The sequence below is a fragment of the Pseudovirgaria hyperparasitica genome, assembly GCF_010093815.1.
Source record: "Pseudovirgaria hyperparasitica strain CBS 121739 unplaced genomic scaffold EJ05scaffold_5, whole genome shotgun sequence".
NCBI classification, from domain to species: Eukaryota; Fungi; Ascomycota; class Dothideomycetes; order Acrospermales; family Acrospermaceae; genus Pseudovirgaria; species Pseudovirgaria hyperparasitica.
In genome coordinates, this window is record NW_022985553.1 from 1,230,516 (window position 1) to 1,247,750 (window position 17,235).

The 17,235-nt window shown below is 49.2% G+C and overlaps 9 protein-coding genes across 9 annotated transcripts; 7 read left to right on the forward strand and 2 right to left on the reverse strand.

Moving 5' to 3' along the window:
* Positions 1 to 89: 89 nt before the first annotated feature.
* Positions 90 to 1,346, forward strand: EJ05DRAFT_312327 (uncharacterized protein). Its single transcript, XM_033740698.1, has 2 exons — positions 90 to 199; positions 253 to 1,346. The coding sequence occupies exon 2, from the start codon at positions 477 to 479 to the stop codon at positions 1,260 to 1,262; it is 786 nt and encodes a 261-aa protein (XP_033602318.1). The 5' UTR covers positions 90 to 199; positions 253 to 476; the 3' UTR covers positions 1,263 to 1,346.
* An 84-nt stretch (positions 1,347 to 1,430) lies between these two features.
* Positions 1,431 to 3,029, reverse strand: EJ05DRAFT_437232 (glycoside hydrolase; the record flags this gene model as incomplete). The annotated part of the gene is made up of 1 exon (XM_033741780.1): positions 1,431 to 3,029. One exon carries the CDS (start codon positions 3,027 to 3,029, stop codon positions 1,431 to 1,433), a length of 1,599 nt encoding a protein of 532 aa, XP_033602319.1.
* A 940-nt stretch (positions 3,030 to 3,969) lies between these two features.
* EJ05DRAFT_499062 (cytochrome P450) lies at positions 3,970 to 5,538 on the forward strand (the record flags this gene model as incomplete). Its single annotated transcript, XM_033746769.1, has 2 exons — positions 3,970 to 4,886; positions 4,935 to 5,538. The coding sequence occupies 2 exons, from the start codon at positions 3,970 to 3,972 to the stop codon at positions 5,536 to 5,538; spliced, it is 1,521 nt and encodes a 506-aa protein (XP_033602320.1).
* Positions 5,539 to 6,462: 924 nt separating this feature from the next.
* Positions 6,463 to 8,489, forward strand: EJ05DRAFT_484768 (uncharacterized protein; the record flags this gene model as incomplete). Its single annotated transcript, XM_033745379.1, has 5 exons — positions 6,463 to 7,158; positions 7,208 to 7,450; positions 7,518 to 7,750; positions 7,801 to 8,024; positions 8,080 to 8,489. 5 exons carry the CDS (start codon positions 6,463 to 6,465, stop codon positions 8,487 to 8,489), a joined length of 1,806 nt encoding a protein of 601 aa, XP_033602321.1.
* Positions 8,490 to 8,687: 198 nt separating this feature from the next.
* Positions 8,688 to 9,690, forward strand: EJ05DRAFT_312374 (uncharacterized protein). Its single transcript, XM_033740699.1, has one exon. It carries the CDS (start codon positions 8,887 to 8,889, stop codon positions 9,412 to 9,414), a length of 528 nt encoding a protein of 175 aa, XP_033602322.1. The 5' UTR covers positions 8,688 to 8,886; the 3' UTR covers positions 9,415 to 9,690.
* A 128-nt stretch (positions 9,691 to 9,818) lies between these two features.
* EJ05DRAFT_492421 (cytochrome P450) lies at positions 9,819 to 11,477 on the forward strand (the record flags this gene model as incomplete). Its single annotated transcript, XM_033746032.1, has 2 exons — positions 9,819 to 10,022; positions 10,071 to 11,477. The coding sequence occupies 2 exons, from the start codon at positions 9,819 to 9,821 to the stop codon at positions 11,475 to 11,477; spliced, it is 1,611 nt and encodes a 536-aa protein (XP_033602323.1).
* Positions 11,478 to 12,004: 527 nt separating this feature from the next.
* Positions 12,005 to 13,138, reverse strand: EJ05DRAFT_499066 (uncharacterized protein; the record flags this gene model as incomplete). The annotated part of the gene is made up of 4 exons (XM_033746770.1): positions 12,005 to 12,460; positions 12,520 to 12,637; positions 12,687 to 12,850; positions 12,908 to 13,138. The coding sequence occupies 4 exons, from the start codon at positions 13,136 to 13,138 to the stop codon at positions 12,005 to 12,007; spliced, it is 969 nt and encodes a 322-aa protein (XP_033602324.1).
* A 1,056-nt stretch (positions 13,139 to 14,194) lies between these two features.
* On the forward strand, positions 14,195 to 14,749 carry EJ05DRAFT_499067 (uncharacterized protein; the record flags this gene model as incomplete). The annotated part of the gene is made up of 1 exon (XM_033746771.1): positions 14,195 to 14,749. The coding sequence occupies one exon, from the start codon at positions 14,195 to 14,197 to the stop codon at positions 14,747 to 14,749; it is 555 nt and encodes a 184-aa protein (XP_033602325.1).
* A 457-nt stretch (positions 14,750 to 15,206) lies between these two features.
* Positions 15,207 to 16,767, forward strand: EJ05DRAFT_531274 (uncharacterized protein; the record flags this gene model as incomplete). The annotated part of the gene is made up of 3 exons (XM_033749017.1): positions 15,207 to 15,852; positions 15,915 to 16,006; positions 16,051 to 16,767. 3 exons carry the CDS (start codon positions 15,207 to 15,209, stop codon positions 16,765 to 16,767), a joined length of 1,455 nt encoding a protein of 484 aa, XP_033602326.1.
* Between the last annotated feature and the right edge of the window lie 468 nt (positions 16,768 to 17,235).

The following is a 17,235-nucleotide window of genomic DNA, read 5'->3' on the forward strand; positions in this document are numbered from 1 at the left end:
TGTCTCCATGCCCGACAGGAGGATACAAACGATGTCTATACTATAGCATCTGTTTCTTCAAGGCCATACCCCAACATGATGGTAACATATACCATTATATAATGTTGGGCATGTAACTGGCTCGGTCCAGTCATTGACTTGCAACACAACCTGGTCGTAGATTGATGGCGAATCAGTCAGTCCAATGGCAGGCTGATGGGTAACACTTTCTGTTGTTGTACTTGGGGGCCTGAGTGCTGACCCGAGATCCAGATATCATCCTATAGGCCTTCGGATCCGGCTTTAGCATAAGCGAGCCGACCAATAGCCAGGGGTAAGGATCCATGACCTTTACATTAGCGCCGGGAAAGTGAACGTTTATGGTACAATCTCACACATCGTCAGGATCCAGTGAACTAGCTACATTCCAGCAATACATATAAAGCCTCAAATTCAACCCAGAACAACCACAAACATACCCTTCAACAACTCTCACAATGCGCTTCGTGTCCAAACCCCAAGACACCTACCCCACAGGCACCGGCCCCAAGGTCATCGCCGCAGGCCTCCCCCGCTGTGCCACAAGCTCCCTCCAGACCTCCTTCGAGCAACATCTCGGCTACGGGCCATGCATGCACTTCGCGCGCATCGCGCCATACGCCGAGCGCCTGCGTCTCGTCCGCAGCATGGCACTCGAGCGGGACAAGGCCACCCGGCAAGCCATGCTACGCACACTCTTCGACGTGGTCAACTCCTCGGCCGACTTCCCCGGGATGTGGTTCATCGAAGATCTGGTGGAGATGTATCCAGACGCACAGATTATCCTCAATAAGCGGCGCAGCGGCACCGAGTGGCACAAGTCGTTCATGGACACGATATACTGGTTCTCGGTCCCGAATGGGGTGTATGCGTGGGCTGCGTGGCTGGTGGAGACGGATCGCGAGCAGGTCAACCTGTTTCGCGTGTTCTATAGTCAGTTGCCGGAGAGGTATGGGGTGGAGGATTGGTGTCCTGAGATGATGGATCGGCATTCCGAGTTGGTGAGGAGGGTAGCAAGGAAGCATGGGAAGGAGGTGTTGGAGTGGGAGCCGGCTGATGGGTATGAGCCGATATGCAAGTTTTTGGGCAAGGATGTTCCGGCGGAGCCGTTTCCGAGGACGAATGAGACGGCGGATATACTGTTTATTCAGAAGTTCTTGCTTGTTAGGGGGCTGGCGTATTGGTTGGCTGCTCTGGCGACGCCTGTAGCTGTGTTTTATGCTGTTCGACAGCTTTTGTTCTAAGTTATGATAGCTGGTCATTTGGACTATATTCGTTATCGTTAGAATGTGTATGAGCTGATATGACCGTGGCTCCAGATTAATCAGAACAACATGGCATAATATATTGATCCGACCGAGATTCAATACGGTTATCATTGAATATTCGACATTACTATATATATTCCGAGGTCAGTGTATCGTCACGCCCCCAGGTAGTTCAAGAACCTGAGGATCGGCCTTCGGATGACAAGGCTCAAGCACTGCTTGCCCACTGGGTGCCTCAGCCAGGCACAAGGCCGAATTCCCAGCCATCAGATTTCCTGTCTGATAATAGGTCCATACATTTCCGGTTTCTGCATGACATGCTGTGGCTTTCAAGTTGCCGCGTTCATTGTGGCCCAAGCAAGTATCTCTGGCTCCAAGAGTGGTAAGAGCGCCTTGGGCTGTCGTCTGCCAGATCTGTTCGTCGCTAGCGTTACAGGTCTCGAATTGTGCGCCTAACCGTGTGGTAGTCAGACAATGGCCTGTGTAGGTGTTGAATATCATTCCCGTTGGGGTAATGTCGAGTTTGGGTGCGTGTCTGCCTCGGATGCGAAGCACAGCTGTCGAATGTGAGGGTCTCTCGTGCAGCGAGATGGACTTCGATACAGTAAATGTTTTGCCTGTCCAGAGATCTTTCACGCTATAAGAATGATCAGGGGATATCCCAACCCGCTCGAGAGGAATCAATGTTGAGTTTGTGTTGTTGCCACGATTCAGTACGGTAAGCAGTCGGTCACCGTTCTCGAGGCTTTTGGTCAGAACATCCCAGTAGCCATCCTGAGAGACCAATGTAGCTTGCAAGCACAGAGAGTCTTGGTCTACGGCGATGATGTCCTTGTTGCTCAGGTATTTGATATCACTTTCGGGTAGCTCTGGAATGTACGCTGAAATGATTAGTGGTGCCGAGAAACTGGCCCACAGCGAGAAATGCGACCGTTTTTCTTCTTCAGTCAGATCCGGAAAAGGAATCAGAAAGTCGGGGTCGTTGTAGAAGCCACACTTTTGCTGGTATCGCGCAAGTTCGGTATTATGGCCGTAGTTGGTCATGATACTGTCCCAATGACCGCCCGGCTCAAAAATCCCGTCAAAGCCCCATATCTTCACATCGTTGGAGTGCCGTGCTAGCTCGCCGTACTCGGGCATGTACTTCATGATCGTGTACCAGTCAGTGTTATTGCTGTGTGGAGGCGTTTGAAAATCTGGAGAGAAGTATGCAGGTGCAGACTCAGAAAACACTAATGGCTTATCTAATGCTTCCAATGCTTTGTGCCATTTTTCATACAAGACGCGATACTGCTCGACCTTAGGTCGAGGGTCTGTGTTATTGATGACATTGCAGCCGTCGAGCTTTAGATAGTCGATGCCCCAAGCTTCAAACGTTTTTGCATCGAGGTCCTCATAGTCTCTTGATCCAGGATAGCCTCCACAAGTAAGATTACCAGCATCTTGGTAGATACCATATTTAAACCCACGCTCGTGTAAGTACTCGCCAAGCCAGATTAGTCCATCCGGAAAGAGCGTCGAGTTCCAGACGAGTGATCCATTCTCAGCTCTGGAGTATTCCAACCAACAGTCATCAATATTGATGTATTCATAGCCAGCGTCAAGCAAGCCATTCTCAAGCATGGCATCTGCAGTATCAGTGAAAAGCGTCTGATTGAGGTCGCACATGAAGCGTGCCCAGTTGTTGAATCCCATCGGGGGGCGTGGCTGTATTGCTGGATCTTGAACTGTAGACCATACCATGGCTGGCAACTGGCCAAGCAGCATTGATAAGAGGACGAAAGTCATCGCTATTTGCAGTAGAAGGATGAAAAAAACAATGGTCCACAGACCTGGATGACAGGAGACGCTCTTCATGGTATCATTAGCAACAGATGAACCTTAAGAGCAGACAACCCCGCATCAGGCCCCTCGTGATGATGCAGAAAGGATGGCTGATGCAACCATGTAGTGTAATGTTCCGACGGGTCTTAGACTGCGATGTTATGCATTGGAAGAATGCATGTCGGTTACTCGATCCATGCCTGACTGTTGATGCTTGCGGGGTTTCTGCCTGAGGCATGATATGTGCCTGGAGGCGTCACGTGCTCAGCCTCGTCTTTGCCATGACCTCCTGATTCTTTCCTTTCATGCGAGATCATCATGTCATCTACTTTTCATCCTTGCCTCATCATGGAAGTCATTTTAAACCTCTGGTGTATTGTGTCGAGGTGCTGTAAGCCCTTAGTCTGCGATCCTCACGCCTGGATTACAGTGTGCCAGACCGATGTCGTGCGAAAGAAATACCCAGTCGGTTGCCCCCAGAGGTCGTGAAACTGCTCAGTTGAGTCACCGGTAAGACTTGATTTGTGTCAATATAGGGGATAGCGAGTTAATCTCGGATCATATAATGCTACGTGAAGTATCACATACGGCGTAATTATAATGTGGAGCCAGTCATCATATCGGCAAATCGGTAATTCGTTGTGCGGTTACCCCTGGCATATCTACAAATAGTCTTCTGTGTCACGGGCTAACAGGAACCACAAATCCCAGCAATTAGTCAAGTTCCGCTCGATGGGGTCCGTTAATGACGCGTACTGCGATCCTCGCATGTACAACATCTGGGTGTTGACAATGTGTCGACGTCTTGTGGATACTTGAATCCAAACCTCGGGCAAGCCACGCACATCAGAATACCGCGATGCTCACCAACACTGAATTTTCAATACGGTCCGCCTTTAGTATACTGTACGAGTACTGTTATCTGATAATACCGGTGTCGCTCGCATGTATCGCCGTGAAACGCCGCTACCTCTCCCTTCTAAGCAAGCATCCGGGACCATTTTGGGCGTCAGTAACACGTCTTTGGAAGCTCTACTTGACATCAAGGGGCCGCAGCCATATAGATCTCCCAGCTCTCCACGACAAATACGGGCCAATCGTGCGCATCGCTCCAAACGAAGTTTCGCTGGCGTCTCCCGAAGCAGCACGACAACTTCTTAGTGCAGGTAAAGGCTTTCACAAGACATCCTTTTATTGGGTCTTCCCACCACCGTCAAATCCGGACATCTTTACGGAGATACGCGAGCATGTTCATGCGCAGAAGAAGCGTGTTGCCAATGTTCCATACAGTATGGCTGCAATGCAGCAGCTCGCGCCCTTCATTGAGGATACCATCGACATGTTCTTTGAGAAGCTAGATGGTTTTACTCACGCTAACGATACCACGGTCGATCTTGGTGCCTGGCTGCATTATTTTGCATTCGATGTGCTGGGCGAAGTAGCCTTTTCTCGCAAATTTGGTTTCTTGGAGCAAGGCGTAGACGTAGAAAAGGCCATCAAGACAATCGATGATTCACAATGGTACAACGGTCTCATTGGGCAGATTCCAGAGCTAGATTACGTTTTTCGGAGGAATCCGATCTGGAGCCTTCTTCCAAACACGGGACCTGGACTGATCACGAGAATTGCATTGTCAGAGATGGACAAGAGGAAGCCTTTCGAGAACATCGAGAAGAGTGATCGCCAAGATTTGTTGGCGAGTCTGATCAAGGGTCATCTCAAGGATCCAAGCAAGTTCAGCACAGGCGACGTCTTTGCCGTTGCACATGGCGCAATGTATGTCCCAATCGATGCTTCTACATACTACCCACTGATATCTTGTAGCTTCGCCGGCTCCGACTCGACTGCTTCGACAATGCAATCTTTCTTCTATCATGTTCTGAAGAATGCCCCGATATACGCCAAGCTTCAGTCCGAGATTGAGACCGCCGCGCGCAGTGGGACTATCTCCGCTAAAGTACAATGGTCTGAAGCCCAACAGCTCCCTTACTTCCAAGCGTGTCTTAAGGAGACGTTCCGTATGCGTCCAGCCGTAGGTCTCAACATCACACGCGCCGTTCCCGTTGGGGGGGCGGAGATAGACGGTGTCAAATATGCAGCTGGGACTGAAATCGCTGTGAACGGATGGGTGCTACATCGCGACAAGACCATATTCGGAGACGATGTCGATGTCTTCAGACCTGAGCGGTGGCTAGATGACAAAGAAAATGCCAAGAACATGGAGCGATATCTGTTTCACTTTGGCGGGGGTTCTCATGTCTGCATTGGACGCAACTTGGCGCTACTAGAGATAAACAAGGTGTTACCTCACTTATTGAGGGAGTACACGTTCAAGCTTGCGAGGCCTGACGCAGAGTTGACGGCACATACAACATTCTTCGTGGTGCAGGAAGGCTTGGACGTGTATATCACGAGAAACAAGGCCTAGAAGACAACGGCTACCACACTATGTTATGTGTAAGCTAGTGTCTATGTTTTAATTTCGCTCACCATCGTAGCCCAACACGTGAGATAGATCCCAAATATGATAAAAGAAGTAAGTAGTAAGACCAATCTCAAGTTCTCATTATTTCGTTTGAATTACCTACCGGACTAACGAAAGCATTGAAACTGCTGGCATCTGATTTCATCGGTACAAATGGTGTCCATCCAACGGCTGGTACACGGAGATGTTGACTGCCACATGTAAGGGTTCTCAAGTGGACTAAATAGGAATTGTTCCACAGTCTGTCCAAATTTCGATTTCAAATAACCGTTCTACAGGCCACATAATTTCTGACAGGTACTGATGAGCTATGCCAAAGACAGCTGTTATACCAGGCACGCACGACGAAAGAAGATGACTGCATGCAGTGTTTACTGAGTATTGGCAGAAGCAGTCACTGTCATGCAGAGAGAGATACCATGACCGGAGGGTAAGACACTGCGTCTACCACTACGGCGGCGCTAGAAATGCAGACGATTGGGTGGGTACAAACGACACTATATAACGTTCACTTCACGGAGGTTATCACTTTATTTTAGCCACATCTTCAAAACAACCCAAGTTCCGATCTAGTGAACGATATATAATGGAAATCGCTAGTTTGTTTCACGTTACGTTTATGTTGCGAGCGGTGGTACAGGAACAAGCATGCTTGTCTGTGACTCGCTACACTACCGCTGTGACAGACTTATGACGATGCGCAGGCAAACAATGTAATACACTTGCGCAGGACTTTACCATCGAAATAAAAAACCTGAACCTGTCAAGCGCAGAACACACATGTGACATGTTCGAAAAAAGCCTACGAAACTGCACCTAAACTTCAAAACACACTCGTACTCCATATCCAACCGACATCATCCAAACATGTCCCTCAAACACAATAACACAGCGCCAAGAACTCAGGTACTCCAAATGGCACTCGATCGCGCAGATATTGACTCGCAAGGCCAACTTCAATTGCCCGTCGGAGGTCCTGCCATCGCCATCAATGTCTCTACACGATCCACCCCCACCGATCCTCCCAGCGTAACATCCAAAGAGAAACGCCACCACGCAGTTGTCAAGCTGCGTAAGGTACTGCATATGAGTAAACCATCCGACCACGTTATCCCTGCCGACCGAACCGTACTCGCACAAGATGCCGACGCGCAATCCGACGCCCGCCTAGTTCACGCCTTGCCACACACCGAGAAACATACAGTAAAGGAAATGCTGCATTCGCCAATCGCTACGGCAAAGGCGAAGGTTACAGGCCAAGGGAGCCATGAAGTTGCTGCCAACATGGCGGCCAAGGAGATTCCGCATGGGCAGGAAGTCGATTTGATGAATGCGGAGACGGGTTTAAGTGGGGCGCAGACAGAGGATGAGTCGAGGGTGGCCAAGGGGGTTCTCGAGAGATTATTGCGGGAGAGACAGACGACATACGCGCGATGGACATTGGATCGGCATGTGTCTAAGCTGAGAGTCCTGCCAAAGAGGGAGAAGCCGACTTTGGTAGACTTCGAGACTGATGTACATGGGGAGGGACGCGTTATTGATTGGAGGGGATACGCAGAGCGGGTGAGTATACGATTTAAGAGGTATTTGACGGTTGACTGATTACCTTTAGATGTCGGATTACTACGCGCATCGGTATGGCGGGCAATATGTGGGCTATGGATCAGATCCACCGCCACCATCAAAGAAGACGATCATGCCGAACATCGAGCGTCTTATGATTGCATCTTTGCCGCTGCAGGAGCTGATTATGACGATTAGGAGAGTATATCGGTGGGAAAGTCCTCTCGAGACGATAAAGTATCTTTCCGTGTGCTGTGGATTGTGGTGGTTTGATTTACTGCTTCCGGGTGCTGTAAGTACTGTCGTGCCCGCATTCCTCGTCTCTTGATTGCCGTAGGACACTGAATTGACGATACAAGATTTCTTGGGCGATCTATCTGGTCCTCGAGCGTCGGTACCACGGTGTCACACTCGGAGCATTGCGCGAGGACATCAAGCGTCGAGAAGATGCCGCAATCACAGCCAGGTCAATCACAGAACTGATTGTCAAGGAAGGTGACGAGAAGTGGGTAGACGAGCTTACTGCAGGATTGGGTTCGTGGTCTATGATCCAGCTGGCAGATCTAGCGAACTCTTTTGAGAGCATGCGCAAGTCAGTATTGATATATACCGTTCTTCATCAGACTTTCTAACAAAACGCAGCTTCTATGAGTGGAGAGTTCCATCTCGCACAATGGTCTCCCTTGTATTACTCGTATTGACTGTTCCGCTTACCGTTTTTGTGCCACTTCGGATCTTGGTCAAGGCCATGACACTGAGTGCTATGATTACCTTCTTTGGGCTGTTTCCGCTCGCGACGAACTTTCCTGAGTATCGATTGCTAGTGTCACCGTCGAAACGTCTACTATGGAACATACCTACACATGGTAAGTTGTCATCATTGAACCTTCGAGACATCGAGTCAGTCGCTGACAATTGCAGCCGAATGGGCAATCAAATACATCCAAGCGAGCGGTGCATTCGTCAACGATCGTATGAACGAGATCCCAGATTCCGAGCGTATGTCTGAAGCAGAACACTACGGCTCATACACCGCACACTACGAGAATATCAATGGCCGCATCGTTGTGCAGTCCGACTCCATCGTATTTGTGTCCAAGATCACAAATATGCATTGGACGGTGCCGTATGCCGAGATGCGGAAGCTGGAGAAGCTTGATCGTATCGCGACCAAGAACGTGCCCGAACTTTTCCAAAGCGACTCTGGACAGGATCTGAAAATTACGGGCAAGGATGAGGTAGAAAGAGTACTTTGTAGCGTAGACAAGAGAGACGAGGTTTTCTCACAGATTGTAGGGTATAGTGGCTGTCAATGGCAGGTCGTTTGGTAACTGATGTTCAAATCTTGGGGGCGTTGATCAAGTCAATCTTCGAATGCTTGTTGCAATCGCATTCATCGACGCAGAGTTGGGTTTCTCTAGCCTCGAGTACCGGCCTGGTACAAACATGCGCTTGTCGATCGTGAGTATGTCCACATCGGAGGATATCCATGGATGATATCAGCGCTGGGAAATGGGTCAGTTTGTGATGATATCGTTACCAACAGTTGGCATCGATAAATGGCGTCGAGCGATGATGTCACGGCGGCTTCTGGAAACGCCTACTGGGCGTGAACTTACGTAGCGTGCCTGAATCTACAAGTAAACACATATATACACTCGAGCCGCTCGCACGTCCTGTCGCAACACCAAACCCTTACCAAAGATCGGATCTCCATACTCATACAATATGTCATCCACAGCAAGCTTTCTCGCCTCTCGACCGAATGTCCTCCCGGTCCTTCAAGCTACAACAATAACCTCGCTCTCTATCATTTCCGGGGTCTCAATCTGTCTGACAGCCTGGGTAATCCCTGTGATCCGCACTGCGCGAGAGGCCCAAACCCAGACCACTCAATTCTCTCTGACCATTGAGAAGGGATGGAAATACCTACACCATTTCAGCCAACTGCAAGGTGCCTCCCTAGCCACCATTACATACCTGGTATCTCAGCATCCAAATCCTGCCATCGCTGCGAAGTGGAGGATCTGGGCTGCTGCACTAGGAATCGTGGCATTCGCATGGCCCTTTGAGAGAATTGCAATCTTTCCAGTCAATGATCGGGTCGGGGAGATTGGTGAGGAGGTGAAGAAGGGAGATGAGGGGAGGGTGGGCGAGGTGGATGGGTTGTTGAAGGAGTGGGGAGTGAAGAATGTGTTTCGAGCTGCGTTGCCGTTGAGTGCAGCTGTGACTGGGTTGTATTCGCTGATATTCTGAAGTTGTGCTGGTGGCTGGACCAGGGACTGAACATAGGACGTTTGAGCCGCTGTCATAATAATGCGTTTCCATTGGACATCAAAAGAGGAACTACTTCTTGATCCAGTAATTCCAACACTTGCCTGTCGCTGTATACAAACATCTGCCCGAGAAGCAGAATATGAATCGTGTAAAATGGAGCACAATTTAAGATTATAGACAAGTCCGACCCGAACTCCGGACCCCACGCTACGGTTTGAATTGTTGGTATTTGCGTGGCTCACATCTCATTTAACTTTACAACCCCGCATAGCACCAACACTAGCCAAATGATCAATAAGCAATTTGTAACACTGCTCAGAGATATACTGGATTACTATTTATCACTCTGTATCCCGTTCTTTTGATGCATCGATTGACTTACAATGGCCAGCAACAGCTTTCTCGCCATTGTTTCACTTATCCTCAGCGTGGGAATTACCAGATATAATTCGCAGACCACTTTCCGATGGTCGACACTATGGGTGTTTCTAGTGACATACGCTCTTTTGAGCGGATCGAGATGGCTGTATAGGGTCGTAATCTACCCGCTATTCCTAAGTCCGCTCAGGAATCTGCCCTCGCCTCCTGTAGGTATTTCCACCCGGATGCTGACCAGAAAAATAACAGTGTTTTAGGGAGCACACCCCCTTATGGGACATGCTTTACAACTACTGCCCCATCCCTTGGGTCTACCATTCATCAAATGGATGGAAAGCATTCCAAATGATGGCCTCTTGTACTATAAGATGGCCTGGAACACGCCTCGGATCATGACGACATCTGTAAAAGCCGCGAGTGAGGTACAGACCACGAAATCCTACGATTTCATCCGGCCGCAAAACTCTCGAGATTTCTTGGCGCCTATACTGGGCATAGGAGTGCTTCTCGCAGAAGGAGAGGAGCACAAGCGTCAGCGGAAGGCTTTGATGCCCGCGTTTCATTACCGGCATATCAAGGATCTCTATCCAGTGTTCTGGGAGCATTCGAAAAGGATGGCGGATGCTATGGCCATTGACATGAAAGAGTCCCAGAGCAAGGTCTTGGTTTCAGACTGGGTGACTCGCGCAACTCTCGACATCATTGGCGCTGCAGGATTTGGTCAGAGCTTCAATGCAATCGACGAACCACAAGGCGAACTCCATCAAGTATACAAGAATGTGTTCTCCCCAAAGCCAATGTCAGTACAGCTTCACCATATCCGTCAGTTTATCCCCACAAACCTGCTTCGAATGCTGCCTATGAAACGCAACACCGATACCGCTGCTGCGATTCGTGTGATTCGAAGAACCGCACGCAATATCATCCGCTCAAAGCAGATTAAGCTGGGGGACAAAGAGCAGCCTGGCAACGACATCATATCGGTCGCTCTTGACTCGGGTGGTTTCAGCGAAGAAGATCTCGTCAATCAACTCATGACTTTCCTTGCAGCTGGTCACGAGACAACCGCAACTGCCATGATGTTCGCGACGTGGCTCCTATGTCGACATCCGAATGTGCAACAACGTCTCAGGGATGAAATTCGTGAAAAGATCCCATCTTCGCTTCTCCAGGACACAAGCAAGGCTACTGCCACGGTGTTCGACAACATGCCGTATCTCAATGCCGTCTGCAACGAGGTACTACGCATATATCCGCCCGTACCTTTTGCCATGCGCGAAACTACAAAAGATACAACTATCGCCGGGTCGTTTATCCCCAAGGGTGTTGTGATTATCCTGCCCATCTGGGCCTTCAACCAGAACAAAGAGCTCTGGGGCCAAGACGCAGGAGATTTCAACCCCGACCGATGGATGGCCGCTGGACAAGCGAATAGCGGTGGTGCAGAGAGTAACTATGCATCTATGACATTTTTGCACGGGCCACGGAGCTGCATCGGACAAGCGTTTGCAAAGGCCGAGTTTCAGTGTCTGCTGGCGAGCCTTGTTGGTAGATTCGACATGCTGCCTGTGCCTGGCGATGACACTTTGCAGATTATAGCAGAGTTGACAAATAAGCCAAAGGGTGGGACATGGGCTCTTCTGACCGAGCTGAAGGGGTGGTGAGATGCCTGCATGCCATTGTGTTATAATATGATGGTTGTAATATTATACTTCAAATTACCGTTTTCCACGCAGACATGTTTGGATACCATTCATGTACTGCGAGCTTCCCTGCCAAGCTGAAGCTTTCCAGACGACCATTATTCCTAATGTCCCTCCTAACTCAATGTTATCTCAACTTCCGCCTATCGACTATGCTTACCCTTGAGAGATACAAAGCTATTAGTATTGGACCCCTGACAGAGATGAGGTTGCTAGCATGATACACTTCTGTCATAGTCGTAAGACTATGGTTGGTAGTACTTTTCATTTAAGTGCGTCATATAAGTGTAATCTTACTGTGTACTCTGTAATTGGGCTGATATATGGCGTAGGCAGACCTGTAGGTTTCGTGATGGGTTGATGGCAGTCGAGAAGAGCCTGGCTGGTAAAGCTCCTATCTCAAACAACATTCTTCAGTGATGCATCACAACAACCATACCCACCCGCAAGATCCCCACAACTCACGTCCTAGTACTGTTTCAACCCGCTCACGAAACAACAGCCAGATCATCTTTAAACTCCGCAAACAAAGCCGGCAAGAAAGTACCCAGATGCGTCATCTCCACCGCACAATGCGTACTCAGATCCCTTGCCAACTGCTCCGGTTTCATGACCACATTGACAAGCGCCTTCAGTCCCGGTCCCACCCAGAACCTCGATCGAATCTCCTTACCACCACCCACTGGTTTCCTCCTTACCTGATGTGCCAGGATAATATCAAACGGTGTAAGTCCTGCGCGGGCTTCCGATGCGGGATCTTGATCGTTGTACGCGAATAGTCGTACAAAGCCCGTGACTATCGTCTCGATGCCGGTAGCGCTGTTCTCGAGTTCAAAGTGTTGCATGCGTGGATCGAAGAAGCCGATGGAGATCTTGTAGGCTGTGGCGCCGATGTATTCGTCGATGAAGGAGGTGAGGTTCCAGTAGCGCGAGCGGTAGTCGGACTGTAATAGTGAGGTGGTCATTGAATATGTGTATGTATGTCTGGGGAGATTAAGCTTACTTTTGCAGCATTACCAGCAAGTTCCGCTTTGTTGACGGCAGCGTATTGGTGGGCGTGCGGGTGCCAGAGCTTATATTTGGTCGTGTCGTTGACGTGCCATGAGAACCAAAAGTCGTATCTGGGCATAGGTGAGAGGAGGATGCTTTGATGTTGGTGAGAGGTCTTACTGTTCGCCGGTGAATGTCTCCGGGACGTCGCTGCGGATCGCCATGTATAGTGATCCGTCCTTAAGAGTCGTGAAGCCATTCTCTAATGGCAGGTAGCCTGGTTGGCTCAATGCTGCGCCGGCATCTGAGAATTCAACGCCTGATTCAGCAGGGAATGGCGAGTTCTTCCGGGTTATATTAGCATGGGATAGATGAAGAGGGAGGTCAAGGAGCGTAAGTACCGCCAATCCCTCTGTGAACTCCTTGTTGAGTGCTACCTCGGAGTCATTAAAGTACTTCGACCAAGGGTGATCGAAGTCATCTCCTCGATAGCCTAGATAGTAATGGTTGGCGTCAGGATCAACATTCGGGTCATTGAACGTTAAAGGTGTCAGAGCATCTCTGATATCAAATGCTTGCGTCTTGGCCAATGCAAGCGCCAGGGTGATTGATGCGGCATATGAGACGTGCATTATGGATTTTCTTTGACAATTAAAGGATTTGCTTCGGTCTATCTCCTAGAACTTCCACACACCTTATATCATGGTTTACCCCACAATGTTTATGTTGCGCTAGTCGGGTTCTTCCGCCGCCCGTTGTAGCCGTTGTAGGAACCGTTCCGGTGTACCGAGGCCGAGAACCAGAACGTGATATTAGAGCACTAATTCAGCCATATGGTGTTGCATTGCGGTCTCTTATTAGTATGGTATAGTACAAGAGTGCTAACCAACTTCATTTAAGATGTACACCGCTAGACATATGTCTAGACACATGATATTTTCACCTCAGGTTTGTATACCGATTGCTCCATTCATGTGATAATATTCGACGCTTACCTGTTAAGGGATGTTAAATTCATTTTAACACTACTCTAGCCTTAGGTACCACAGCAAGCTATTTATAGGACACTTGACCTAGACATGTTTACATTTACCTTTGTTTCTACCTTGACTGTATGATTTTTGATAGGTAAATCATTAGTATATCATATATTCCTGTTAGGTAATGCGCAATCTACATCTCCTATATTATCATGACTTAGATATAGAATAAAGGTATAGCTACTAAGTAGACCTTTTCTTATGAGTTCTGACTCACTTATATCATTTCAGGCAATCACGGAGATCAATGACGCAATCTCATAGACTCTGTGAGATTGATTAGGGCCATACCTGTTCAACGAACGAGTAGGTCGACGGATTCCACTCAATTAGCGCAAAAAGACAGGCTGAGAATGCGAGTTGGGCGCATGTCTCAAGCACGTACCATTCACCTCACGGCCACAACGCCTTGTGAAGTGCATATTATGGTGGCACTCTATTTACCGGCTGACCATTACCACGCCAACACCCATGGTTGAACACGCGGAACATTCTTTCGAATAGTCCCACTCCAACGGCTTGTTGAATCCGCGGAGTGTCGCCAACACAAAAGACATGGCGGGTAGGCTGCTATGTCTTTTGCACAGCCATGGTCGAAACAAAGCTGTCTACCTGATGCCTTTTAGGTTGGTCTCCTTTGTATCAACAATGCTAGTCTCAGGGCACGGACGCTCGAAACAAGTTTTCTACCTCATGGCTTGCCCTTTGGCCACTGTTGTAACAAGAATTCGGGCCCCAGTGCCCGGTTCAACCTTGGATCTGCATTTCTTGAATGCAAGCCTAGCCACTTCCAAAAAGTATAAGATATCTGGCTCATGGAGCGCTATTTTGATAGTTCGAAGACCCAGTCCTCATTCATGGGCACATTATCTCCCTGTTCTGGAATACTGTGATTTCGTCATCTGTCCAGCTTTCAAGATCACTGTTGTACCTCTGTCCACTATATCTGACCCTTATCAAGGTCACTGGGACATTAGCAACGTAAACGACCAGCCTGGCCCTGGAGCAGTTGCGTTCGCATGCTTTGCCTGGGATCAATTAGAGAAGAATAGTGAGACGCTTCAGGGCGTGGATGATAAGCTTGATAGTAAACTAAACGCAACTCAAGAGGCGAATGAAAAGGCAGACCAGGAAGCAAAGCAAGCTTTTCGTGTGGTGTTCTCTATTCTTACACTAGGAGCGGGGGGCTCGGAACGGCCCTGAGTGGGTCTGAACTTCATTCATTCTGTAGGGCTGAACAACTTATATTTGACTTTTGGCATACTTTCAAGTTTCGTGCAGCTCCGAAATAGTTCTATGTCACCCACTGTAAGAACTAGTAATACCCAGTGTGCATAGCATCTTGGCTAGTGCTATAACTCGAGAACTCTGTCTCCTGCGCACTCGTATGAACTAACCCACAGCTTGATACCAAGTCTGATAGCCTAGTCATGCTTTCGCAGATGTGCATTGCATATGCTGCAGTGTGGCACAGCGACAGGCCGGAACATCCACGTGCACGTCCCTTGCTTGACCTCCGGAACTTGTAGACCTCAACTCTCTTCTAGGTTCCTCCCCTCCCTCTCCTCTTCTCATTTCCCATATTTGATCCTCAAGACAGCTCCTCAAACTGAAAAAGTCCACTCTCAAGCTCTCAGCAAACGAGCTCACCTCTTCTACAATGGACTGCCACAAGCCCAGCACACTGCTGAGTGAGACGGAGTGTGCAGGATGGCTCAACGTAGTAATCCAGAAGCGCCAACAGATGCTTGCCTGGGTCACAAGCCTCCATCCGCAGAAGCTCGCGTGCGAGTCAGACGGCAACCTCTTTTATGGCTCATACAACTTTCGCCAGAAGGTGACGTTTAGCGACGGCACGAGCTGGGTGGTGCGCTTCCCTCTGTTCGGGAATAACGCCCTTCGATACACCGACGAAAAGGTGGCCATGGAAGTCGAGATGATGACGTTTATCCGCGAGAAGACTACGATCCCGGTGCCGCGGATCAGGCATTGGGGTCTTTCGAGGGCGAATCCGCTGGGGGTAGGCCCGTTTATTATTATGGATTATATCGAGGGCGTGTCTCTTACTAGCTTTCTGATTAAACGTGATCCTGAGTTACAGTTCAGCCATGTTCGGGAGGATGTCGATGATGAGACCCTCGAGACCCTCTATAGACAGTTTGCGAATATTCTCCTCCAGCTTTTCCAGCACGACTTTGAAAGGATCGGTAGCCTGCCAGCGTTGAAGACTGGCTTTGATGTCCCGATTCGCCCGCTAACATTCAAGGCACATGACATTCTACAAGCAGGAGGGGTGAGCACTTTCGGTAAGGCGCCCAGTCTTTTTCTATCCCTTTACTATTATATCGACTTACCAGACACGATCAAGGTGACCGAAGCAAGGGCTTCGCCACAACAACAGAGTACTTCCAGTATGTGCTCTCGCAAGACTGGGAACAGCTCATCAAGCAGCGGAACTCGGTCAAAGGCAATGACACTGCTAGAACGAAATACGAATCGCTTAGCGCGCCTTACGGACATTGCTCCCAAGTCTCATCCACCCAGACTACGATCGCGGCCCGTTCAAGATCATCTGCGACGACCTCAGCCTCGCGAACGTGATTGTAAGAAGCGAGGACGACCTCACCATCGTCGGGATAGTCGACCTCGAATGGTCGTATATTGGACCAGCACAACTGTTCGGCTCGGCGCCATGGTGGCTTCTCGGGAGACGACTCGTCGACGTAGATACCCGCTACGACGAGGACCACCCCGAGACGACCGCTCGGTATCTGAAGTACCTCGAAATCTTCAAGCGTGTCCTCGGCGAGGAAGAGGCTCGAATGCCGGGCTATGATCGAAGAAATGAGCTTTCGAAACTCGTACAGTGGTCTGAAAGCTCGGGGGCAATGTGGCTCCATATGCTCCTCTCCGTCGGCTTCAACCACCCTAAAAACCTCCCATGCGTGCAGCTGGAACAGCATATCGGCAGTAAGAAGTGGGGTGCTCTCCTTCAGCAATCCGCCGGTCCAGAAATGGATGTATTCGTCGAGGAGAAGGTAGTCCAGTTAGCCCAGTACGAGAGGGACGAGAAAAAAGCGCTGAAGTTGAAAGATGGTTTTTATGCTCGCAAAATATCGATGGTGTCATTTCTTGCTACAGTTGCGGCGCTGGAAGGATGGGATCTCACAAGCAGATTTGATCCGGTGCCTGACAACATTGAAGTTGTTAAGGATATCTAGGGGCACGGCGACGTCGTGGTATGGCGCTTGGTAATGCACTTGAAGGATGCCACTAACCCTCCACCCCCTTGTTTCTCGTCCATTTCTTGTGGACGGTGATAATATCACCACGATTTTCTCATTCCATGCAGGAAGACGAAGTGCATAAGCAGTGAACACACTACTTACATCCAGCAACGACCAGTAGTCCTAGACACTACATATATACCATTACGCTACGCTCGAGCATCGTACATATCCCCTAAGAATTGTGCTGCAACCAATCACAAAGACTCTCATGATATACAATGCAGGCACCAGGCACTCAGTGTGGAGTCGCCTCATATGCACATAATAGCCCTCTGCAATGGAGATACGGAATACCACACATGGATACACACACACACACACACACACACACACACACACACACACACACACACACACACACACACACACACACACACACACACACACACACACACACAC

Bases quoted from the DNA above. Each gene is read 5' to 3' on its own strand.
- EJ05DRAFT_312327 (XM_033740698.1), top strand. From the start codon at position 477: ATGCGCTTCGTGTCCAAACCCCAAGACACCTACCCCACAGGCACCGGC.
- EJ05DRAFT_312374 (XM_033740699.1), top strand. From the start codon at position 8,887: ATGTCATCCACAGCAAGCTTTCTCGCCTCTCGACCGAATGTCCTCCCG.